The sequence below is a fragment of the Mytilus californianus genome, unplaced genomic scaffold, assembly GCF_021869535.1.
Source record: "Mytilus californianus isolate M0D057914Y unplaced genomic scaffold, xbMytCali1.0.p SCAF_15, whole genome shotgun sequence".
Lineage (NCBI taxonomy): Eukaryota > Metazoa > Mollusca > Bivalvia > Mytilida > Mytilidae > Mytilus > Mytilus californianus.
In genome coordinates, this window is record NW_026262637.1 from 28,646,618 (window position 1) to 28,674,108 (window position 27,491).

A 27,491-nucleotide genomic window follows, 5' to 3' on the forward strand; every position below is an offset into this window, starting at 1 on the left:
TGCAGAGGAGAAAATTTGTTTACGACGATGATTGAATTGACGACGACGACGGACACCAAATGATTGTAAAGGTTTACATGGTCTTTACGGTCAGGTGACCTAAATATGAATATTACCGGAAACACATGTACATGCACTTTCACCAAAGGCCATCTGTTGTTTGTCATTCTTCGACTTATAAGTTTTAATTATCCCCTGGGTGTCCTCTCCGCCTTGTTTATACCTTGCTCATTCTATATCTAATATATTAATGTTTGATAAGAATTCTTAGGTTTGATTGTCTGGAAACAACCGAAAGGCATTCCAAAATAAGATTTTATTTCCCAATAAAAGACAATATTCATGAAAGCACATGCTTCTCGTGACAACATCAAAACAATGTATAGGAAAACAAACGATAAATTTGATATAACATGGTTGTAGCATAAAATGTAATTATAAGAATTCACACGCTTCGACTTGAAAACAAATTCGCAAAGTCATGACGGCTTACATTAGAATATCGACACTATTAAAGCTTAAATGAAAAATAAATATAGAAATTCTGCTTTAAAAATAGAAAATGTTTAATAAATAATGTTCTTATAAGATTGGTCAAACATATTTTAAATTTCACATACAAAGACATCCTGGCTGAGCTAGCGAAGACTGTAGATATTTCCAAATCATATCTGCTGATGGATACAGTACTCTGGTGAAATCTGTTGATATTCTTTCTAGTAGACCGTGTTTGACAGAAGCACCGATTCCAACTGAAACAACTTCCATATTTGAAAGACTTTTCAACTCATCTGCTGCAGTTTCGAGTTTATTACTTTGTACCATTAATCCATCGGTGAATATAACCGTAAAATGTTTTGCGTATGATCTTGAACCCTTCAAGTATGAGAATAATTGTCTGCTAATACAGACATGGATCAATATTCAAACATACAATTATTCTAAAATTCTAAATAAACCTATAGTAAATGAAAATTTTAAATTAAACAATAGATCAAATCAAAGATTTTACAAATGTATACACCTATACAGTGAAACCTGTAGTAAAAAGTAAAAAAAAAATAACAAAAGGTACCAGTTTTGTATTACAACTCTTTTTTTCTGTTTGATTAAAAGTTTATGCTGAATTGAAACATATATTTAGATTTAAAAAAGTTTTCAAATCTTTTTAGGGATATCAAACCTGGAAAGTGGAAGGATATCATGTTTACTGGAAGTGGTGCGGCCAAGTAAAAACAGCAAACAGAAAGTAGAAAAAATTAGATTTGACTTCAGGGTTACATAACGTTTTATTCTTTGTGGCATGAGGCACTTTTTTCGATTAAATCACAATTTCACATTACTACATACATGATATGCACATGAACAAAACATTTTCAAAGATCAGCTGTTTTGCCTGTAGGCCTATGGAGCAGTCAATTACAAAACTGCAACCAAAAATACCGAACTCCGAGGAAAATTCAATACGAAAAGTCCTTTATCAAATGGCAAAATCAAAAGCTCAAACACATCAAACGAATGGAAAACAACTGTCATATTCCTGACTTGGTACATCCATTTCCTTAGCTAAACCTCTCACTTGTATGATAGTCATATAGAACTTCATTATATTGACAACAATGTGTGAGCAAAACAAACAGACATAATAGGTAAAAATGTTAAAAATTGGGGTACAGCAGTCAGCATTGTGTTATAATCTTAATCACTATAAAACAAATAACTATTTCAACAAAGGAAAACAAAATGGCATATAGACACTCTATAGACAAAGTACATAAGCAAAAATGAAAGACAAGAATAAAAAATGACCATAGCACAATAACACAATGGCGGGATGTATAAATACCTAGCCACGCCAAAAGTATATTACCAAAAATTGACTAAAAAGTAAAAGGTAAAATTATTAGACGAGTGACATTAACCATAAAATTTTATTTTTAATGCACCCACCTAACATACGGCTAAATCATTAACCATTCGAAAGCACATTATCCGCACTACCTTTTTTGCCCGGTCGTCAAAAATTCGTATGGTGCAGTTTCTGTCAAATCACAGCGAAAGGTCAAGGACGGACAACTTCTAATTTTACAAGAAGTCAGCATTGTTTGCATATTCTGTCTTCTGAATAATGATATTTTGTATGGACATATGGAAATCTGTTAGAACAGATGTTAATAGTAACTTATCAAAAGCACTTTGAAATATTAATGTCGGATTTTTAGTAAATAGCGCTGTTTTCCAGAAATTCCATTGAAAATGACAAAAATGCATGAAAATCAAATTTTTTGTCTGTGATTCAACTGTTATTCACCATAAAACCAAATAACATATTTTATTTAGTGCTAAGGATGTTTTTGACATCATTAAATTACTGCAATTACGCATCTTGTTAATTAAACAGCCAATTATAAACAACCATGCAGTTGCCCGAAATACCGCCATCTTCAAGAAAATAGCTTTTTAAGCTGTTCTTTGTTAAAACAATTTGTATGTAGTCGATGAAAAACTGCAAAAATGTTAAAGGATAGAATACACAGAAAATTCGTCGTTTAGGGAAAAGTTTGGAAGCGAAACTTTGATAATTCAATATTTTAAATATTTGTATGTTTTCTTGGTTGCTTATACTGCATCTTGCATTGAATGAGGAAGTGAAAACTATTATAAGCTAGCCACAGAAATGTTCTTCATGCCTGGCCAATATGTTTAATCCTATCCAACTACGTAAGTTATTGTAAATAAATTGAGACCCTCGCAATTATATTTACTTACATTAATTTTTGAATTGGGAAATCTAGCAATTCGCAATAACAATACATACGTTTCCATTAATCAAATTTACTCCCTGAATAGTTTACATATAAACACATTTTAATATAAAGATGATTGATTGATTGTTGGTGTTTGACGCAATTTTCGGTTTTGCACTTTTGGCTTCTAAAGTATTTTGCGGCGATCAGTTTTAAATGGTTTAGGCCCATGGAATACCCAAGGAACCACCGACCTTCGGAAGGAAAACTGGCAATCCCCATCAACAATACATTAGTTAAAGCTATTAGTATCAAGGACGAAGTTACTGTGTAGGTGTCACAACACAAATATACAAATCAGCATTGATCACCTTTTGTAAAAGTAGGCAACCTCTTACCAAACACAGCAGTGTTAATTTTGATGTTTACTTCAGCTAAATGTTACAAGTAAAGTTTCTTAATAGATACAAAAATATAAATGCATTTGAACCACTTTTATTTCAAATTTAATTGGCCATGATTTTGCATTAAAATTTCAATGTAGATTTGCCACATAATATTTTCATTTTAGGCATTTAAAAAGAAGAGCACGATCTACTATTTTAGTAGATCATCTATTTAGCATTGGTTGATCATTGGAATATTAAAGATAGTAAATGTATATTAAGAATACATATGGTTAAAATGAAGTTATTTTATTCTAAAATATCTATACAATTGTGAGAAATAAAAAAATTGTGGTTGAATCTATCCAGTTTTTTTAATTGGTTTTATGTCATCTGATCTTAAATTATGTTTGTGGATATTTATTGTGCACTGAGCCCTCTGTTTTTGATCTGACAGCGACTTTTTGCGATTTTCTCACTTTATTTTCATATTTTTTGGTTCAAGTTTCTAATGGTGCGAAGATCTCACAACAATAATAAGTGATATAAGTTGACATGAAAAAAACGTACAAAATGTTATATATAAGTGTTAAAAACATGGGTTAAAACAATCTGACTAAAATTAAGATCAATCACGACTCGCCTGCTCATATATTGCATGAGAATAACGAAATCAGAGAACTACATTTTAATAAGATTAGGGTTAACTTAATGAGATAGCTTGAAAGCAGGTATGTTCTGGTAAATTTAAAGCGATTACTGTTTTTAGTGCTATTTGAATATGTCTATTATGAAACAAATCCCTTCACGTATAACCTCTATATGTGCACTTTGAACTTCCATAATTCTGCCAAGCAATGTCGAAGGAATATTGCTCATTACAATTTTGAGACTAACATATGGATATGTGAATGGAAAGAACAAAAGAAAAAAGGACGTAAGGACAAGATGATTCCTACATTTCCGCTATATCATATAAAGGTAAATAGAGATGGAGAGAGAACTACGAGGTCTATCACAACTGTTTTCCAATCGTTTGATGTGTTTCAGCTTTTGGCTTTGATATGTGATAAGAGAATTTCTGTTTTGAAATTTCACTTGAAGTTCGGTAATATATGTTGTTTTACTAACTTATTTTTTGCATCACTATCTGAGTTTTAAGTTCTGTTGTCTTTTTTGCTCAGCTTGGAAATTTATGCTTTTCTTTTCTTTGATTGAAAGAAGGGATAACATAATATGGAGGCAGTCTCAAACCATGGTCGACGAAAAACAGATGACAGCATGACCATGGCGAAAAATTAGGACAGACAAACAAATCTTCTTAAAACACTATACCGAATTGTGTGAACAATACATAAACCAGTATGGTGATTACAGTTGTTCATGAAGGTTATTCAATCTTTATTAATCTGAATTATTAATTTTCAGTCATATTTAATAAAACAACTAACAAAGTATATCATAATGGGTAAACATTAAAAAAGGAAGTCGCCCAATTTGACATTGAAAAGCGCATGGTACAGACAGTTTTCTTTCGAACATTGAAAGAGCATAATCTTCGTAACATGTCTTTCCACATCGGGAAACTAATTTTTACCAAATATACTTCTTTTGTTCTTTAAAATTCTTCCATAACCTTTTTTTAAATATGGTTGATCATTATCTGCCGATATTAGCAATATTATCTAGCAAACAAAAAGCTAAATGATCCCCATTTGCAGATGGTGTCTCTTAGGGCAACTACAAAAGCTTCATTAGAAGGCTCCATCTGGACCTTCATCATATTAATTGCAGTTTAAAATGATGAAAAAATTCCCTCGGTCCATAAACAATAAATCTATTCTATTTTTGACATACAAATATTCAAATTTCAGAAAACATTTATATTTTATTGCAATTTTTATCATTTTTGGAACTTTTTTCAAGATATGCAATTTTTTGTGAATATAGCGCAATCAACATTTAAGTTTGCACTTGATTTGAAATCATGGTAATTTGTTTTATAAGGTTTAGATCAATTTTAGGGAATAAAATGCCATACAAGTACCTGAAAATGGCATTTTGTGTAATTATAGCAAACATTTGGAATGCTCAGTTTAGACCTTTGACCTTGATTTAACGAAAATTGCACCGTACGAATTATTGACGACCGGGCAAAAATGAAAGTACGGGTAATAAGCTTTCGAATGATATATAATATAGCCGTATGTTAGGTGGGTGCATTAAAGTCGTTAACTAAGCGTCTTTTTGAAAATTGTCACTCGCATATATATAAAGACAAATAAAAAGAACACTATAAAACGTAATTAAAATGATAAACCACGTCAGTACCTATAATATATACTTCAAAAGCATCATGTATTATTTGTGAAGCGTTATAATAAGTCCTTGATGTTGCATCTCTGTAAATATAGACAATGCAAATTCCCATAGGAACTCCCTTTGCGGCTAAAACTGTGCCACTTTTACAATGAAGCTTCGTAAAAAATTATATCCTAGAATGGAAAGTTGATATGCACTTCTATTTAATTCAAAGGTAAAAAAAACAGGGCTGTGCGGCATATTTTCAACATGTATATGCCCCGAACTTGTTAGAGTTTAAACTTATACTAAAATTCTGTAATACCCCTACCTTCACTTTGTGCCTACTTCAGAATTCAATTTTCACCGCAACAATATGTTTTTATACTGGTAACATTCCCAAGTTATGTCTCTATGAGATGAATCATAGAGATCATATCTGGGAACCAGTACGTAAACAAAACAAAATATCTATGAATATTATATATCTCCCCAAAAGAGGCGTGGTTTGAGAAACAGCTGTATTTACAAAGTGCAACCTTGACGGCGTTGTTATGGGAAAAGTTACCAGAAGTTTTAACAGGAAGACCATTACGTATCAGCAATTAAAAAAAATATCCAATTTCAAACTTATCATTTCTTCCTTTCAACTTAAAATCACTCACTGTCAAGTTGACGTTTCGGTAACTCTCAGTTTCAAGTTCATATTTTTCAATTCTAAGTTAATATTTCACATTTTCAAATAAGAACTTATAAGTGTCAACGTGGAGCTGAGACATGTCAACTAGATGAAGAGAAATGTAAACTTGGAACTGAAAAATGTCAAGTTAAAACTGAGAAATGTCATCTTGGAAGTAAGAAATGTCAACTTGGAAGCGAGAAATGGGAACTTGGAAGTGCGAAAATGATAAGTTTGAAGTGAGAAATTATTTATAGTAAGAAGTTAGAAACGAGAATTTCAAAAGATTGAATGTCCCTACCAGTCTTTTGTTCGTTACAGTTTGGATTTAAATAATCTTAAAAATTGTCTTTCCTTAGAAAGTCTTTGAAAAAGATCAAGAAATGCAACTTTTGCATAAACGATTGTATTAAGTTTTGGATTTCAAATTTTTTTAATTGGCATCGAACATCACTGAAAGGACATTATTTGTCAAAATGTCCATTTGATGGTATTTGATTTATTTTTCGACGTTTATTTTTCTATTCCCAAAGAAATTTTTTTAATATCCTCGATAGGTTTCTCTCGAATTCAACATTTAGTTACATACGGGAAAGAAAATATAAGTTTTTTACAAAAGTATATACATACTTAACATCCACCAAGGCATCCTCTAGACTAGAAGCTCCTCTCATGTTGGTGATGTTAGCAACATGAGCCAATAGGACATCTTTATCTGCATTGTCATCAAAGTAAAAGTCCATCTTCGATTTCGATGAAAATGACGTCATTCCAATTTGACATTCAATTTCATTAATAGGTACATATGATATAACAGCTGTCAAGAAATTTCTCAAGAAAGACACATCAATACTGTGAGATACATCCAAAACAAATGCTATATCAGCAGCCTTAAGATAACATTGACCGGGATCTGAAAGATTAACACCAATTAATTTTTATGTCAACTCGGTCAAAATGAATGCGTTTAATCTTGATCATCTTCACCAGTAAAAGATTTTTGCGATGTACATGCACAATATATTACAATACATTGAGGACGTTTTGATTAGTAATCTTTATACCTCAAAATCATTGTATTCATAAAAAATATGTTCTACTGATTATTTTTAAAGGGGGAATGAAAAGAATTAACTATACGTTGTCTCAGAATATGACTCTGTACTATAAAGCACAAATCAGGACAAAAATGGACTGCAAGACTTGCGGTTATTGCTGTTTGTAATAGCTCAATTATTTTAAATAATTCTTATGTGATTTACATATCTATAAATACTTGAATGTGATTGGTTCGTTTTCCATTCGATAGACTATGTTACCGAAACTTCTTTTGTAACATACGTAAACACTTTGTCGATTTCACCGTGATATATTCATACGCGATTAACATTAATGGAATCCTTCGGTTCCAAGAAAGTCGAAATTAAAGATTAAAAATTAAAAATGTTTGGGTTACGAATTATAAGAATTTAACACATTTTTCTGAAAGGTTATTGATTTGTAAACTGGGCAGTATTTTCGGACTTTTTTTTCGAGAAGCAAGGTACAGGAGGAACTTATCTCCTTCACATAGAATACCCGTATGTTCACAAACACGGGAAAGAAGAATTGGTGGTGCCGGTTTCTATAAAACCAACAAATAATTAAGATTTTTTTTTAAATGCAACTTTAATGCAAAGAATGTTAACAAATCCAATGGACAGACGGTAGTAACAATTTTGGCGCATATTTGTCTTTTTTATTGAGGGTGGAAACCCCAAAGTGGGGTTAAACTTTGACGAGTGTCAAACAGGGTTATTAATTCAAGTTAATTCTCCCAGATTTAACACGGCGCTTATTTCATGGTGTGCATATAATAAACCATGCTATACATGTACCTCCTGTTGGTGGTGCAGGCTTGATATCTCTCAAGTCAACTCTAAAGACAAACTTTCCTGGATAACCAACATTTGACATATCTGGCAGGTTTATAATATCTGCTCTTCTTGAACCTTTTACGGAGTAGAAATGAATGTCATCTCCCATATTAAATCCAACCTTGAAAACAATGTACTATGATTATTAACCCAGTGGCGAACTCGATGTATACAAAGGTCAATAGCATGCCACATTTCAATTTCAGTATGTCATGCGAGAGATAAAAAAATTCCTATTGAAATGAGGTCTAATTAAAACATTATGACTGCGATTTGTCTTATAATGAAGACATAAATCAATTTAGACTAGATTTGACATTTATCCATCGGTAAAAGTTCAAGGTAACAGTTACTTTGTATACACTATTATGAAACGAAAATTTTAAACATTCCAAGATCTATATTTTCAATACATCTTAACCTCATCTCATGCTTACATGGGTTACCTTCATCATTCTAATATACCCATTCCAATCTTATTACTGAGTAACTGCATGAAATAGGGTGCTTTTAATAGTTCACACGGTCGTAAACCATAATAGTGCATTTTTTCAACAGCGAACAGATTCATATCTACTAAAAAAAAATCGTACGGATAACTGTTATTATTATACTTTACTATAGTAACCGCTAAATGAAATAAAAAAAAAATAAAATAAAAAAAAATATTGCAGCATGTTTTTCTCTTCGTCATAAATTTTTTTTTACCAATTTACCGCGCCAAACTGCGCGAAGGCAAAATAACTGTTTGGGTATTTTTGCAAGTAGTAAAAACAACCCTTGTAAATTTCGCTTATGCATGTCGAAGAAATAATTAGTAGTTTTCTCCATTTGTTTTCGTCTGGTGAAAATGGCGGCGACCGCAAGATTCGGTTGCATTAAGGATTTAGACCTCGACGAAAAGACTCTAACCCATATTTGGTTCACTATAACTCGGACCTCGAGAAAATAATTGTCAAATGAACATTTTTTTGGTATATTAACTTTTCATACAGGCAATAATTATGAATTGCGTTGTACAAGAACATTGTTATATTCATTGTTTATATTAATACGCATCCAAAAGAAAATAACATTAAACAGAGGTTGCACATGTATATGAAACAGGAAAACTTAACCATCATTAAGACTAATTGAATACTTGTTAATGTGTGAAAGAGACGAAAGATACCTATGGGACACTCAAAGTTAAAAGTCGAGATAAACCACCATGATAAAAAACAAGAGGCTTTCAAGAGCCTGAATCGCTCACCTGTAATTTTTGGGCTTAAATCTTTCATCAATGATTATTTTTTCTTTTCAATATATATTAATGAGTGGCTTAAAAATGCCATTTAAATGTTCTTTGTATCTGTCATATTTTCTTCAAAAGCAAAAAATTGCATTTTACCCCTATGTTCCATTTTAGCCATAGTGGCTATGTTTCTTGACGTACAAGGAAATAAAACACAAAATTTATACTAGATACACTGAAACTCATTCAGACCAAGTTTGGCTGAAATTAATTCAGCAGTTTCAAAGGAGAAGATTTTTTTAAAGTAAACAAACTAGATGAAGAAATTGTGAAAACTTGTCTTTAAAGGGCAATAACTCCCTAAGGGGTCAATTGACAATTTTGGTCATATAAAAACTTATTTGTAGATCTTACTTTGCTGAACATTTTTGCTGTTTACAGTTTATCTTTATCTATAATAATATTCAATATAATAACCGAAAACTGCAAAATTTCCTTAAAATCATCAAATCAGGGGCAATAATCTAAAAAAAAAATGAGATACCCGATTTGGCTGATAATTTCAGGGCAGGTGGACCTTGACCTAATGAATACTTTACCTTCTTGTCTGATTTGCTCTAAATGCTTTAGTTTTTGAGATATAAGTCAAAAACTGCATTTTATCATATGTTCTATTTTTAGCCATGGCGGCCATGTTTTTCTGAGGAAACAGAAAATAAAACATAAATTTTATTCTAGATAACCTAAGAATCATTCACCTTAAGTTTGGTTTAGTTTTGGTTCAGTAGTTTCAGAAGAGAAGATTATTTAAAGTTAGAAAACATGATAAACAAATTGTGTAAAATTGTCCTTAAAGGGCAATAACTCCTTAAGGGGTCAATTGACAATTTTGATCATATAAAACTTATTTGTAGATTTTACTTTGCTGAACATTTTTGCTGTTTACAGTTTATCTTTATCTATAATAATATGCAAGATAATAACCAAAAATTGCCAAATTTCCTTAAAATTGCCAATTTAGTGGCAGCAACCCAACAATGAAATGTTAAATTCATCTGAAAATATCAGGGCTGATAGAACTTGACCTAATGAACATTTTTAACCCATGTCAGATTTGCTCTAAATGCTTTAGTTTTTGACATATAAGCCAAAAACTGCATTTTACCCAAATGTTCTATTTTTAGCCATGGCGGCCATGTTTTTTTAACGAAACAGAAAATAAAACACAAACTTTATTTTAAATACCCTAAGGATCATTCAGCTTAAGTTTGGTTGGAATTGGTTCAGTAGTTTCAGAGGAGAAGATGTTTGAAATAGTTTACACCTGACGGACGACGACGACGGACGACGAGGAACGCCAAGTGATGGCAAAAGCTCACATCTCCTTTGTAAAGGTGAGCTAAAAAGGAAAAAAGACGAATAGACAAACAATTTCGCAAAACTCTTCGTATAATTTATGAAACGTTATTACATAAAAACTTTGTACCTGGGCAGGCGTGCCTCCAATACCAGTATTAGCATCTCCATTACTTGCCGTTCCTGTTGTTCATTCTATTTTATTGTAGTTGTAAATCACAAATGTACTTTCAGTGTCTGTTATCAGAATACACTGAAACGTATTTCTCTAAAATATAATAAAGAAGTATTATGATATAGATTGGTTTAATATTTACACTATGTAGTTAACCTTAAATAAAACGAACAGGAATGGTATTAAGTGCCAATCTGCCTAAGAATCAGGCAGTGGTGAAAACATGACAAACAAAAACCCACTCAAGTTTACATTAATTTATGTTCAAAATGTATACTGGTGCACGAATTTAAATTTCGTTTCCTTTTCCTGTTCTGGTAATTCAAGATATAATTTGGTTGACATGCATTAGATATAAACAGTTAAGGGGAGCTAGCTCCATTATTTGCTATCATTCTAATCAAAATTTATCTAGAGATTTCTCGAAGTATCAGACACACAGAAACAAAAGACCTACCATTTCTAACTCAGGATGAGAGTAACTTTAAAATAGGATGTTTAGGTTGGTGGGTTTTTTTTGCCATGTTTTGAATTTTTTCAAAATTGCCCGATTCTTACAAAGACTGGCACTTAACACAAGAGCCTTTTTTCCCAGAGAAAATGTTGCATTTGGTGATACAAACGTTCTACAAAAAAAAAACCAAACCTTATTTATGCCGACGTCTGATGCTCCAAAGAAAGGAACGTTTTCCCAAGTAACAATGTACGTCCAATTTGCTCCAAAATGTTTCATTATTGGAAAATACTTCCGTACTTCAGATGTTGCTTTAACTATATCAGGATATTTTGTAGATTCCCTGTACCAAATACTGCATGTCGAACTACAATTTCTTGTATCTATATCTGTCCAAAAAGGTGCAAGTACAATTAGATCGCCAATTTTAGGAAATGCCTCTTATGTGAACGTTGAAATTCCTTTTCGAAACGATATAAACCCATTTGTATTTACCTAATAAAAAAAAATAGTATAACTAATGTAACAGATAAATTTCATGTTTTATCAAATGCACATATAGTAAAAACAGCGGATATCGAAATAACATAATTTTAGACTTATTTAGAAAGGCATATTTGAAATGGGCAATTAAGTGCTTGTATTGGTACTATTTAAATCTGAATCTGATCTTATAGTTATTTGTTAAATGAACATATTGGGCTAATATTGAAAACTTATAATGAAAAATAAACAAATTTAACTATCCTATTGTTAATTTCCTTTCTTTAATATCTCAAATTTGAATGAACGTTATATTTTCATTGATAAAACACTTTCACATCAGGATGAAAGTATATTGATCAAAATTTTTAATTAAATGTAGCCTCAATATGTACATTTTTTGTGACTGCAGAAATATGATAGAGGTAGTTGTATTTCTAACCCATCTTCATACTAACATATTATTTATAAAGATAACAGGTTTAGGATGTATCCTTCAAATATTTCTTTTTGACTTTAAAGACCCATAAAGAACGCGTATAAATACATCGTTGTTGTTCTATCAGTGCGTTTCGTATTTTTCAGGATGAACATCAATTCGCCTTTGTATAGTTTAAGCATCCACCAATATCAGATGTGAGGACGGCTACTTTGAGCTTGTTCTCAGTGACTGAAAGTATTTTTATTACACTGAATGGTTTATTATTGTTTTGTTTGTACTTGTACTTACTTAAAATTGAGAATGGAAATGGGGAATATGTTAAAGAGACAACAACCCGCCCAAATAGCAGATAACAGACGAAGGCCACCAATGGGTATTGAACGCAGCGAAAAAATCCCTCACCCATAGATGGTCCTCAACTGGCCCCTAAATAAAAATGTGTACTAGTTCAGTGAAATGGACGTCATACTAAACTCAAAAACATATAAATGGACTAAAATTAAAAAACATACAAGGCTAACAAAGGCCAGAGGCTCCTGACTTGGGACAGGCGCAAAAATGCGGCGGGGTTAAACATATTTTGTGAGATCTCAACCCTCCCCTATACCTCTAGCCAATGTAGAATAAAGAAACACACAGCGATACGCACAGTAAAACTCAGTTACATAGAAGTACGAGTCTGATGTCAGAATAGGTAACAAAAGAAACTAAGCAAAATGACAATGATACATAAATTAACAAAGGACTACTAGCAGTTACTGACAATCATGCCAGCTCCAGACCTTAATTAAACTGATTGAAAGATTATGTCTTCATCATATGAAAATCAAGTACAATCCCTCCCGTTAGGTGTTTAGTATCATACTATCATAAAATATATAAAGAACATAACCTGTATCATGCCAACACCTGGTTTTAGAATAAATGTGTTTATTTCCGATGCAAAGACCCTTTTAGTGAATCAATATTAATACCAAAATATGCAATCTTTAATGACTTGACAACAGTATCGTAACTATATCCCTTCCGAATAAGTCTGTTTAAAGGTTTGGTTGGCTTTTGAGATGAATGCCGACATTTTTGTGCTTTGTAAAGAATATTACCATAAAGGATTGGATGTGAAATACCTGAACGTATAAGATGTCTGCATGTTAATTTATATTTACGAATGATGTCCTTGTACTGATGATAAAAGTTAGTAAATGTTTTGACTAGTTTGTGATATCGAAAACCCTGGTGTAATAATTTTTCAGTAATACAGAGATTTCTTTCGTTAAAATCAAATACGTTGTTGCATACACGAGCGAATCGAACAAGTTGTGATATATAAACATCATAAGATGGTGACAAGGGAACGTCACCATCTAAAAATGGATAATTAACAAAAGGAAATGAAAAATCATCTCTTTTGTATGTTTTTTTTTTTAATTTTTATACAGTTATTGTAGAGTTCACAGATATTCCTGTAAGGAATTTTATTGTACGTTTTTTTTTTATATCTTCATTGTTAGTCAACTGATACAAGTTATTATAAACACTTTAACTTACATACAATTCGCTGTGATATTCGTAAAAGAATTTAAACACAATCGAAATGTTTTGTACAGCTGAATGTTGATCATCATTATGATTCAGCAAGGCATCTCCTTCCGAATGTCCAAAAGAGAAGAAGTTCAGATTCAGGAACAAAACATAGCAGTTTGATCGGTAACAGGAAAAAAATCACTAGTGGAAGCATCATTTTCTGTTTTAAAAGTAAGATTAAATAAATAACAGTATTATATATAAAACGTCTAGTTTATAGTCAACGATCTTTCTTACGAGGGTGTCGGAAAATCAACGATACTGTATACAATAAATAAATTAGATATAAAACGTATCCACACCAAAATTACAAATGGTAAAAACATATAAAAATATAATATAAATATTTCGGATGATATCTTTGCTGATTTTCCTTTAAAGAAATCATGAACGTCATACATTTTTTTTAAAAGTCATCAGAATTACCAGGCTATTAGTTAAAAATCGATCAACGCTTATATACATAATTCTAAAGTTTCAAAGTTTACGAAAATTTAGTATTTATAATAGACGAGGCTGCGTATGTATGCATCCCAAATGAAGCAACACATACAGCTGCTGTGGTTAGCTTTGCACGATTTGAATAACACCATTTCATTCATCCAATTTGGTTCAAACATTTTTAATTTCTTATCCAAAATCTCCCGATTCTCTCTTCCTTAGACCAAGCAGTGTTGTAGGCAATAGTCGGTCGATTGTAATTTGCCTAAGTGGGAACAGGGATCTAAAAGGTCGACTGAGAAGAAGGTCTGACTAACATTAATAGTCAGCACAACTGCCGTTCATATGTTTGTAAAATAGCTGTTCGGACTCACAAACATACTGATTAAAACATTAACACTGTTACAAAAACACCGTGTGTGTATAGTCTTGCAAGTAACATTGCAAAATATGGTGTATTTCGTACCAGTGGATTGACTGTTGAAAGACTGGGGAGGCAGCATTTACTTGCAAGTCGGACATCGTTTGTTCCTACAACCGTTACAAGAGCCTGCTGACAAACAACCTGTCATTGATAAATCAGCCCTCCCCAACAAGTCTTTGAGGCTTTTGGGCCAACGGAAAGCCAGTACATGTGACTGGGGGAAGATCTTGGAAGTTAAGGATGTTTTGTGATTTCTTTCTAACTTTTGTGGATAAGGTGTGACCATTTTGTCAAATTTAGGATGGTAAGTCAGCATAAACGGGACTCTTTTTCTCTTAATATTGTTAATGTTCATCTCGGCTAATATTGATAGCACGGGAGACACTTCTATCAATGTCTTTTCTTCTGTATCCCTGATTTTTACGTTCTTGTAATCGTTTTTGCACATCATTGGTGGAGCAAATTCGCTTAATCTGATGACCTGGCTGTAGTGAATACTCTTTGTGCAGTGTTTTTGAGTGACAACTCGGGGGAGAAAGACATTGATGTTTGTATGGTAGCTTGCAATACAGATCTGTTACTAATCATATGATTCCTTCTTTCACTAGTGTAGCAGGGTCAAGGAATATTGATCTTAGAGGCAGAGATTTCATAAGTCAATTTTATTGAGGGATAGCCGTTGTTGGCATGTTAAGTTCTTGTTCGGTTTTACCCCACTGCATTTCAATGTCCTTAAAGAATCGTTATATTAAAAGAGAACGGTTGTAAAAGAAAAGTATTGCAAATTTGCTTTTCTAATTTGCCCATTAAAATATTGCAATATGATGGGACCATCGCGGTTTCAATTTTCTGTTCCATTGACCTAAAGACTGTGCTAACTATTGAATGTGAACTTATTGCATTTCAATACCAAAGTTAGAAATTTTACTGTTTTGACTGGAAACTTCATCTTTGAAATATAATGCGACCCGTTTTGTACATCTTTAAGTATATTTATGCCCCTTTGGTATCTTTCGCCTCTCTTTAAGAAGCTGGAAATATTGAGTTGGTGGGTAAAAGGTGTTGCGAGAGTTCCAGACTTCCTTATAGGTAGAGGTTACGACAAGCGAGACACGGGTCGTTGCAGGTGGGAAAGGATTCAAGGATAATCTAAAAATTTGGAGAAATAACACAAAACATCAGGGATTCAATTTTTACGGATGTGAAGTTAAGCATGGATGCAATTTAGGTTCTCCTCATAACAGAGCCTTTGGTCGCTTGTAGATACAGTATGGATTTGAAATTAACTTTTTGGAACTATACAGTAGATAAGTATACATCTACAAATCAAATATAGAATGGAAACTTTTGGCTGTTTCCTAAATGAACGTAGATGAAAAAAAACCTGTCAAAGTAGGTGCAATTGTGTATTACATACAGTATCAAAATGGCAGATCGTCACTTCGAGAAGATTGATGCACATTTTGCAATTACTGTGAAGTGAGAATCTGTTTTACTGTAAATTCAGAAATTATTGCGTGCATTTATTATTGCGATTTTTGAAGAATGGACTAAAATGCGAAATTAACTATTGCGATTTCAGGAAAATCTGCATACAGATATAAGTATCAGATATCAGAATGCGAGTTCTTATTATTGCGATCTTCATCCACTCGCATTATTCGCATTAATAAAAACCTCGCAATAATTTCTGAATTTACAGTAAATACACCAAGACTATGATTAATTGTTCATATGTGACACACTTAATCAATCAGTTTAGTTTCAAGGTGCTAAACTTTAGTTAAAAGTCGCAAGTGAGCGTCCGGTAAAAAGCGGCAAGGGAATAACTCGGGAGTGAAAATAAACGAATCATTTAACATTTGCGATTATCGGAACTTATTACAATGGGAAATTCATATAAATCACCATTATCTGTATAATAACACCTATTATTCTTTGTACAATCAATCATTTTCAATAAACATTGAGAGTTTATCTTTAATTAAAATAAAGTCATATTATTTAAGCATGAATTTGAACCCCTTCTGACACCCTTCCAAAATATTAAGGATCTGATTCGAAATAGTAAACATACTTAATGCAAGAAATGTAGTGAGGAAAGATGCTTTAAAGACCCACAAGAAGAAGGGAAATTATGTATTATATATACTAAATCAATCTAGAAATGATTGACTGATAAATGTTGGACGCATCAAAACAAAAAATCTTAAAGCAATCAAAACTTTTCTGACCGGAGGTTTTGCAAATTTGCTGCGATTTGATCTTCCAGTTCTTCTTGAAACAAATCAACAAGCTGCAATTTCAAAAACTTGTTACAAACCATCTTATTGATATTTTAGTCTTAGATACATGATTTGTTTTATTAGTTGTTATTGGCTTTGAACTAGCTGTCAATAACTGCTAGTACTTTCAGATCTGTACTTAGTGTCTTTTTTGTTGTTAGGGATGATGGATGGATATATACCCAGCCACGTCCTGTCTATGTTTTTGTTTGATGTTTTTCTTTGTATCGATCTGATGAGTTAAGCCTTTTTCAACTGATTTTTATAGTTTGTTCTTATGTTGTGCTGTTACACCACTTTCCCAGGTAAGGGGGAGGGTTGAACGCTAATAAATATGTTTAACCCCGCCATATTCTGTATGTGCCTGTCCCAAGTCAGAAGCCTGTAGTTCAGTTGTTGTCGTTGGTTCACGTCTGTCATATTTGTTTTTCGTAAATTGTTTTGTTATAAATTAGGCCGTTAGTTTTCTTAATTGAATTGTTTCATATCTTTCATGACGGGGCCTTTTATAGTCGACTATACGGTATGGGTTTTTCTCATTGTTGAAGGCCGTACGGTTGCCTATAATTGCTGACATTCACTTTATTTGAACTTTGGCAATCATACCACATCTCCTTATTTTTATATTTATATATATATATATATACATAAATGCCTAATGTTGATTGTTGCTATTTTTAGACACTATATATATATATATATATATATATATATATATATATATATATATATATATATATATATATATATATATATATAAGTGCCTATAATTAGCAGCACATGACATACAAATCTATGGGAGTGTGGATTAATCAGTACAGAGATTATTTCAATTACACAAATAAAATTAAAGATTGCCTAACAATGTAATTTTAACACACTATTTAATATGTAAATATAAGAATGTTTAAAATATTTACAAAATGATGAAAATAAACGCAACATTTCGCTACACTTATTGGCTTTATCACGCGTGCAACTATCCAGGTGAAATCTGATGTAGATGATAAGAAACTTTTGCAGCTCAATGTATGTGTTGCACTTGAATTTAGCTGCCTTGAAAATAATACATAATTTGGATGAAGTTCAAGATTTTTACAAAATTGGTAGTTGAAGTTAGCAACGTCCATTGGCCAATATTACAGGATAAAAAGTACGATGCTGTGTACTAAATTATTCTTTATCTTTCCTGTATCTTTTCTCATCTTTTTCGTTAAGACCATCAGGTTCTAAAGTGTGGAGTTGGTGGATCCAAAAATTTTCTCTTCTCCTTCTCGCCGTGGTGTCCCACTCGGTGTTGACTTCTATGGTTTGGAAAGTAACATTATCAAAAGAATGTTTCGTTGAACGAAGATGTCTTGTGAGAGGACAGTTTCTGTTGGTTTTGTACCATGAACGATGGTTATTGAGCCGAATATTAAAATCAAATAATAAGCTGTAATGAACATACCATTTGTAAAACAGGTAAACATGATGCATTCATACAGTATTGACATCTTTCAAATTACCTCAACAATATATTTGAAAATTATGTAAATATATCACAGCTTCTTAATGTTCCAATAAGTAATGATTTAAATCGTTTTTTAATAAACTTATACTTGAGGGTTAATTCTTTCAGTGATATTGGTAAGTTATTCCATAAGGAAGATCCTGAATATACATATAAGATTGTTTATACAACGTTAACTCTGTTTTGGCCTTTGGGACTTGCAATATTTTGTAAGACATATTCCTCAAACTGTATTGATTATTTTCTGGCATTACTTTTATTTTTTGGTTAGAAAAAAAATAGGGGTTCATACTTTAGACATTTAATAATAAATCAAAAGTTTGATGATATGGGATTCTGTTCTCTTCTGTCATTCTACCAAGCTGTTTAAACACTGATTGAAAGTGGATCTGCATCTAAAATTAGTCTTGCTGCCCTTTTCTGCAGTTTTATTATTCTAAATAGCTAATTTGTAGCACATGTTGTTTGTCAGATGTTTTAAGCATATCACTGAAATAAAACGGCCAAGTTTCCTTTGAAAAATATTACCGTTGTAGCTTGTTGACACGTGACACACTTATAGTTACAATAAATAGAATTGATGGCTTAAGTGTAGAATTTTATAGAACTTTTTGGGAACATCTTAAAGAGTTTGCAGTCAAAACTTTTAATTTCTCATTTGATAAAGGGGAGTTAACAAATTCACAAAAATTAGGAGTTATTTCCCTTTTACATAAAAAAAATGATCCTCTCAGTTTAGACAATTATAGACCAATAACATTATTGAATGTTGACACAAAATTAGTTGCTTATTCACTTGCTCAAAGAATCATCAAAATATTACCCCAAATTATTCATGGAGATCAAAATGGGTATGTTAAAAACAGATATATAGGATATAATATTAGACAAATTCAAGATGTCATAGATTATGCAGACAAATTTAATATAGAGGGCGCTTTATTATTCTTAGATTTTTCAAAGGCATTCGATTCATTAGAGTGGGATTTTATGTTCTTTGCTTTACAAAAATTTGGATTTAAAAATTCCATGATGAGATGGATAAAACTTTTATATTCTGACATAAAAAGTTCAGTTTTAAATAATGGGTGGATTTCAAAACCCATGAGTATATATCGTGGAATACGTCAAGGCTGTCCATGTAGTGCGATAATTTTTGTTATTGCTGTGGAGATTCTAGCTTGTAAAATTAGGCAAGACCATAACCTTAAAGGATTTGAAATCAAGATAGATGGAAAAACCCATACTTTAAAAATAAGTCAGCTAGCAGATGACACCACTCTTTTTCTCAAATCAAAACAAGATATTTCAAAAGCTCTTAACATGATTGAAACATTTGGTTCACTGTCAGGATTAAAACTTAACAGATCTAAAACGGAGGGTATTTGGCTAGGGAAACAAAAACATTGTAAAGAAAAATATGAAAATATTAACTTTACAGATAAACCAGTTAAAAGTCTGGGGATATATTTTGGGCATAACAAAGAAGAGTGTCTTAAACTAAATTTTGAAAAACAGCTAGAAAAGTCTGTAAAAATTATATCTAATTGGAAAAAAAGAAACTTAACCATGATAGGAAGAATAACAGTTATTAAATCTTTAGTTATTCCTATAATTACTTATTTGGCTACAGTCTCAACCTTGGGCAAAGAGTCTTTAGATAAAATTAAAAAAATTATATATGAATTTCTATGGAACAATAAGCCAGAAAAAGTTAAACGCACTGTATTAAGCTTCAACCAACTAGATGGCGGATTAAAAATGGTAAATATAGATAAATATATAGAATCTATTAAAATAGGTTGGATAAAAAGATTAACTGCTGATAAATTTCTTAATTGGATGGTTATACCAAAATTTTATCTAAATAAATTTGGTAGCAATCTACTTATCTTAAGAATGAATACTTATAATATACACTCGCTACCAGGTACTAAAGAGCTACCAGAATTTTATCTTGATATGATTAAAGTATGGTTAAAAAATAAAAATAATAAAACTAAACATCCAAATGATTACAGACTTATCCGCCAAGAAGTCATTTGGGGAAATCAATTGATCAAATTTCAAAAGAAAACACTGCTTTTCCAAAACTGGATAGATAGCAATATCATTCATATAAATGATATTATTGATGAAAACGGAGTCTTTTCAGAAAAAATTATAAGTTTAAAATTAAAGAATAAATCGAATTGGATAGCTGAATTCTCAAAATTAAGAAAAGCAATTCCAAAAGAATGGTTAAAAATATTAAATGAAGAAAGTTCAATAAAAACTAGTGTTTTAACAAATAACTCACTATATATATGTGAAAAAAATAATTGCAAACATAAACTAGAAAAATTAGATTCGAAGAAAATTTATACAATTTTAATAGAATATGATAAAGAAGTTCCAATAGGGTATCATAAGTGGAACAGAATATTAAAATGTGAAAATATACAAAGTGAAGCTCAATATATGCAAAAATTTATTCATAACTATTTAAAAGATAATAAATTAAAAATGTGCAGATGGAAACTATTACACTTTATTCTTCCAAACAAAGTGTTGTTAAAACAATGGAAAATAAGCCATAACTCTACCTGTAATTTTTGCAACCTTACAGAAGACTATGAACATTTTTTTGTAACGTGCCACTTTTTAGATGAGTTTTGGGGGGAAATATATAAGTTATTTGAAATAGCTAAGATTGGTAGACACATTTTCACTGAAAAAAATTTAATCTGGGGATATAAAATTAATGATGAACATTATTATGAAATAAACTTTTTACTTACAGTTATTGTGTTCACTATACACAAAATACACTATTTGTCAGAATATAGGACAAAAAAAATCAATCTATATAATGTTTTTAGGTCAGAATTTAAAAAAGGATTATTATTACAAAAAAAATATATTAATATTGAAGGAAAAGGGATACTAGAAAAGATACATTCTTATATTTGACAACATTGTTATATTATTGTCAATATTGTTATTATATATGTAATTTAACAGAACGGTTTGATAGATGATCATTTCATTTTACAATTTCAATGAGTTTTGAAAGTGAAAGTACCACTTATTTCTACCACAAATTGATATACTATAATTTTAGATTATACGGAAGATATATAAATTATGCTTACTATATGAGACCAATTTTTTTTTTGTGTACATACCTTCCGTGCCTAATACAATTATATTTGGGAGACACGTGGTGAAAGCAATTAATCCACACAAAAATACAACAACTGAAAAACCGTTATACCGGACAACAGAGAAATATATTAAACCACAAACCAAATTCCGAACACGCTAACATAACCCGTTATTCTGTTTTATTCTCAGCATCTATCAGATAGTAGCAATTGATTGTATATTAAAGAAAACTGTTTTTTTACTATATATATAAAGTTCATATTCAGAATTATAATAGTAAAATAATAGAGAAATAATGTATTAATGATAAACAATGTATTAAAGACATATAATATACATACTAACAAAATTATAAATATATACCTGAAGATACCCTGGTCTTAAGGTACTAATATACAGGGATCTCCACTGAAATAGCTGTACCAGTGAAGAAATCTGTTAACAGCATGTGCAATATTGTTGTTGAATAAAAAAAAAAAAAGTAAATAGAACCAGACAGATGGCATTCTTTGCAAATACTGTCTTTCAACATTAATATTCTTTGGTTGTTGCATCAAGCCAAGGTTTAACGTACAGTGGTAGAGTATTTTCAAAATTCATATACTTATCAGCATAATAAATTGTATTGTTTTTATCAGTTTTCATGAATGAATACAACTATACCTGAGCAAGTAGTCTTTTTTCTGGGTAAAACTGCATTCTTCTTATTAACCGTATGACAAAATCATTCTATGTGTATAGACTTCCTGATCTATTTAGCAGTTATCGTGTGTCGGTCATTTCGTTATTCATGAATAAACCCATTGACAGTGGCATTATCCAATATATAATATATATAACGAATATGGTTGATAGGATTTAAATACAGAGTTTAATTGTATTTATTTAAACGAAACAATGAGAACTGGCATCAATAATAACAGACACAATTAATGTATCATATCAAATCTTAGACTGTTGGCTCACATTTTGCGTTTAATTGAACGAACAGTTCTGTTATGATCTGAATGCAGTTGGTTCCACTTTGGCTGAATGTGCTATACATAGAATAGCTTTAGCTTAACTTTTGTTCGAGTTATTTAGGTTTGTCAGATAACGAATAGTGGTAGAAATATCATAATGATTTTGACGGCCGAACGTCCAAAATATATATCGCGAGGTGTATAGAATCGCTGTTCTTCCGCATTTGGATTTTATCAACCTGACCACTTTTGCCTTCAGATTGAAGGTGGATTTGTTTGAGTACACATGTAGCATGTGTTGCGTGTGTTACAAATTATTTCGTCAAAATATAATTTAAAGCTTGCCTTAGCCTTTTTTGGTACACCTTTCAATAATCTTCGGTTTTTCATGCTCTTCAACTTCGTTTTCGGTTTGACGTTCTAACTGTGTCAATGATGAGCCTGGTGTAGACGAAAAGCACGTCTGGCGTACAAAATTATAAGCCTTGTATATTTTATGAGATTTTACGAAGACATGTAACTAAGAACACCATATCTCCCTTCATAACTCTAATCTAATGAACACTACAGGGAAAAGTAAACGCAGGCATTAAATGAATAGATTGAAATCAACATGGCATATTTACTTGTATATAAAAACATATATATAACTAAATCACAAATAAGACAAAAGGGTAGGCCTGGATGTAATTGTACAACTACCCACTGTTATCTCTAATATTATTGATTATACTTGATTTTACTTAAAATGGTCTTTGATATCTATATATCTAGCAATAGACAAACGAAATACTAGTATTACTGAAATTATTAAATGATATATTTTAATTCAGCTGATTAATTGGTAGCTAATCTTTCCTAATCCTGCGAAAACACATACCGGGTACTTTCCACTGATGCTATTTACCTTTTTAATTTATACTTGAGGATAATCTTAGTCGTTTCTTACTTTATTGGGTTTAATGCATACCACTTAAGTTTAGTAGGCGTTAAGTAAACCAACTAAGATTTTACTAAGGAAATATTTGTTTAAAATGTTTTATGCATACCACTTAAGTAAAAAGGTAGGAGTTTCCTTAACTTGAGATTTTACTAAGGAACAACTTAACTTAAGTAGCTTCATGCGTACTGGACCAGTTTGTTAATTGAATAGCAATCTCTGCTCTAATTTAAGAGAACTATAACACACATACGAAATTAGAGGCAACATTATTTTACCGATTTTCAAATCTCACAAGTCCATTCAGAACATACAAATATAATAGGTTAGGAACAAAAACTAAAGAAATAGCATTTAACTCCAAAATAGAGGGATTCCTGATGCGTCGATAGGGTATGTGTCACAGGGTATGCTTGAGTCACTCGCAATGCGGATACACTTAGTCAAAATGCCACAATAAGAAACCAGGCGAATACTCTGGTGTCTAGAGATATAAGACTGCGAACGCATGTCGCAAGAGAGACGAGACAAAGATACATCTTATCGGTCAACAATCAATTTGTGATGATGACCGTAAAGCATATGAAATGTCGATTCTTCCTCATAACCCTGTTGCAGCCGTTTTTGTGCGCATGAGGAGCACAGCCCTGTTAAAGAAGTCTATATAATGAGAAAGTGTACGACCGTATCGTATCAATTAAGATAAGTAAACGCCATACGATCGGAAGAGGATAGGTTACTGCTGAGAAAATGGAAAGTTTGCAACTAGAAAAATGAAATCATCACATTTGTCATAGATTCTAGTGTGTAAGGAACGCTCAAACTAAAATATTTGAAAGCCAGGGATGGATACATATGTAGAAACGTTAGGAGCTATAAAACCAGAGAGACATAAACGGAATAGGCAAATTCATCTAAGGTCAACTTTGCCAACTAAGAAGTTCAAACCTTGTAGCTCTTATAATCTCTATAAATTGTATCCATTTAAGGGTGTACCAAACACTTTTACTAAAATTAATAGATTCGGCTCGTTTAATTTTCATAAAAGTTTTACAAAATACTAACTTTTACTTGTTGACATAAAATATAAAAATTTCAAGAAATTTGAACCGGGCAATTTACCGGAATATAAATTTGCCACAGACCACAATTAGTTTCTCTTTTTGTTCTTTATAACGTTTATCACATTAAAAAAAATCGCAGCATTTTTTTTTTTGTTTTACTAATCTTTTGTGTGTGTAATGTACACCGAAAACTGTAAATATTACCTTTTTGCACCTTGCCTAATCACTCTTTCCGTATCAAAATCAGTTTAAATACAACATTCAAAAATTTATTTCAACTCTCTTCTTTCATTTCCATCCCATATAAAGTTAGAAATGAATGAAAAAGGGATAGAAAAAATAAGCAAAAAAATAAAGAAAAAAATACACCATAATGAAAGGGAATTATATTCGTCATTAATTTCTGTTTTGTGCCATTTCATTAAGATATATAGCAGTTTGACAAACACTTATTTTGATCATTCAGAAGCTTGATTTCTCTTCACTAATAGTAGGTGACTAAACCGTTAAACTGATTATTAAAGAGTTTACCCCATTCGGTGTTGTGTACCCCCTTAAATGCAACAATCATGCAAACTAGACTCTATAATTATAGACACACTTTTAAAAATACTACTAACAGTCTTTTTTTAACAAAATATAATACATCTGAGGATAACAAGAATCACTTCAAATATTGGACAGTACAACAGGCCCATAAAACCACCGAAACATCGAAAAAGCAGACAAACAACAACGAACAACAACGAACAACATACGGTCTTTGTATCCTAACTTTGTACAGGCAGAAAATGTGGGTGGGTTTAAACAACAACATGCGCATAAACCTCACCCTTTACCTATTTATACCTTCTTACGTAAAAAATAATACAAAAAATAAATAGAATCTTAACTACCAACAGGATGACCACTAACTTGACAAAGGAAAAAAATCGGCACAGAATTTGGAAAGCAGGGTTGAAATGTGATCGCTATTACAGGAAACTAACTTAGATATCTATAACTGTTGGTTGGATATTGTACCTGCATTAAGCGCAATTACATAACATTGATTACCAAAGAGGCGGTAAAAGATATTTAAATGTCAATTCAATGTGAATTTGACAGATTTTTACTGAGTTTGACCATAAACTGTGATTGATAACAATACAGGAACAAGTCTGTTATTAAACGGTCACAATTAGTACTGATAAGAATATCTACAACTGAAACGTTCAAGATGACTTTTTTTACAATAAATTGATTAATGGTGATAATTTTGTCATTTTTAACTGTCAAAGAAATTAACGTTTGTACAATCTGTTATAGGTTTATGTTTTATGTTGAATTAAACTCTCTTTTGTACAACTTATGATCGAAAAAACAATAACTAATTGATGAAAATAGAGAAAAGATACCAAGGTGTCATACGTCTAATAAAACGGACCACATCATGGGTAAAAACAAAACGAAAAAGATCGAGACAAATAACCAAAAACAACATATAGAGTTGGCAACACGAACCCCACCAAAAACTGGAGATGAATTCAAATGTCCAGGGAGGTTTATAAATGGCACTACTCATGCAGTACAAATCCAACGATAGGTCGCAATCGATAATCTCACAATCGAGGAAGAAAGAGGATGTCATTTTCGTTGCGTTTAGTGTAACATATCCGTGGTTGTCTGTGGTATAACATAACGGTCAACTAAATCATGATGTCGTTTGCAAACCTTTCGAATGGATGACAACTTCACCACTTAGAACCCTTGATGTAATGGCTTCCTTGCTTTCAGTAATCCTCGAATGAAGGAAATCGTAATAGGAAATGCTCTGAAATATCGTATCAACTGGAAGATGTTCATGTATACTCCAAATGCAATCGCGGAAATAGAAATTTCAAAATGGGACAATCTAAATTATTTTTTGCGTTAAATAACAGTCCTTAAACTGTCTTCGTTGTCAAGCTGTAGATGTACTCCTACATATGGGGATAATAACATGTATTATTGACTCCCTTGCAAAATCAATGCTTTGGTAAGGAAAACCTCTGAAAAGTATTATCATTGATATAAAAACAAAATAGGAGGTACAAAATGTCATTAGATAGTGAAGATTGTGTGAACATTTCAAAAACAATCTGATTAAGGGTTGAACAATGAGTTTGAATGTCCCTATGGTACCTTTCGCCTCTCTTTTAACATGGTGAGATTGTTTCAACAAATAGTAATTATGGTTTTAAGAGGAGTTGTGGATACACAATTGGTACCCCAAAATATAGCAATGTCAAAGTAAATGCTTTGTTAAGGAAAAATATTCTAATAAAAAAACAGAAATGGGAAGTGCAAAATAGTTAAATGGTTAACATTCTATGAAAAGTGCGAATCGAGAAAATCTTTTCTCCTGTGGAGTACCGATATTTGTTTGTAAACGAAATGCATCGTGGGAAAATCTCAGAAAACAAATACATTTGTTACAACAAAAGAAGATTATCAGTAATTGTGTTTCCTTCATAAAACAGAGACGTATTTAACAGGATAAACGTATGCATAACTTCCAATGCATTGTGCACATCTAATTTATACGAGAAAATCAGCATATTGATTAAATGAAAAAAAGTTCACGATTTATAATTTATTGAAGTGGACAAATACTATGACAACCATGTAGCAAAGGCAGTGGAATGCACATTTAATGTGTTCGAGTGCCTTCTACACCATAATCGCGTGTAGCACAATGATAATGCTCTATTTTCCTATATGAGTGCGATATTTTTCTGATAGAAATGCGTTAATGTTTTTAAAGTAAAAAACTTATTAATTTTTAATTTTTTCTCATAGAAATGCGATATATTTTTCAAGTAACATCGGCAATTCTTAATGACTGTTTCCTTGGAATAGGCAAAATATCACTGAAATTTCGTTCATGATGTTCGTACATATTCAACCAATTATATGTTTATAAAGTAGTAAACACAA

The 27,491-nt window shown here is 31.6% G+C and overlaps 1 protein-coding gene across 3 annotated transcripts in view; it reads right to left on the bottom strand.

Annotated features, from left to right (window-relative positions):
- The window catches only part of LOC127725814 (uncharacterized), a 227,891-nt gene that overhangs the window by 2,338 nt on the left and 198,062 nt on the right, over positions 1-27,491 (bottom strand). For 2 of the 3 annotated variants that reach the window (XM_052233103.1, XM_052233101.1), the window contains exons 4-6: positions 7,991-8,150; positions 6,744-7,026; positions 621-898 (exon numbers count right to left, since the gene is read on the bottom strand). In XM_052233103.1, coding sequence (XP_052089063.1) covers positions 621-898; positions 6,744-7,026; positions 7,991-8,150 — 721 coding nt within the window. Of the gene's footprint in view, positions 1-620; positions 899-6,743; positions 7,027-7,990; positions 8,151-10,749; positions 11,744-13,721; positions 13,918-22,230; positions 22,340-27,491 lie in introns of those variants that run through there. The other variant, XM_052233102.1, reaches the window with a different exon arrangement.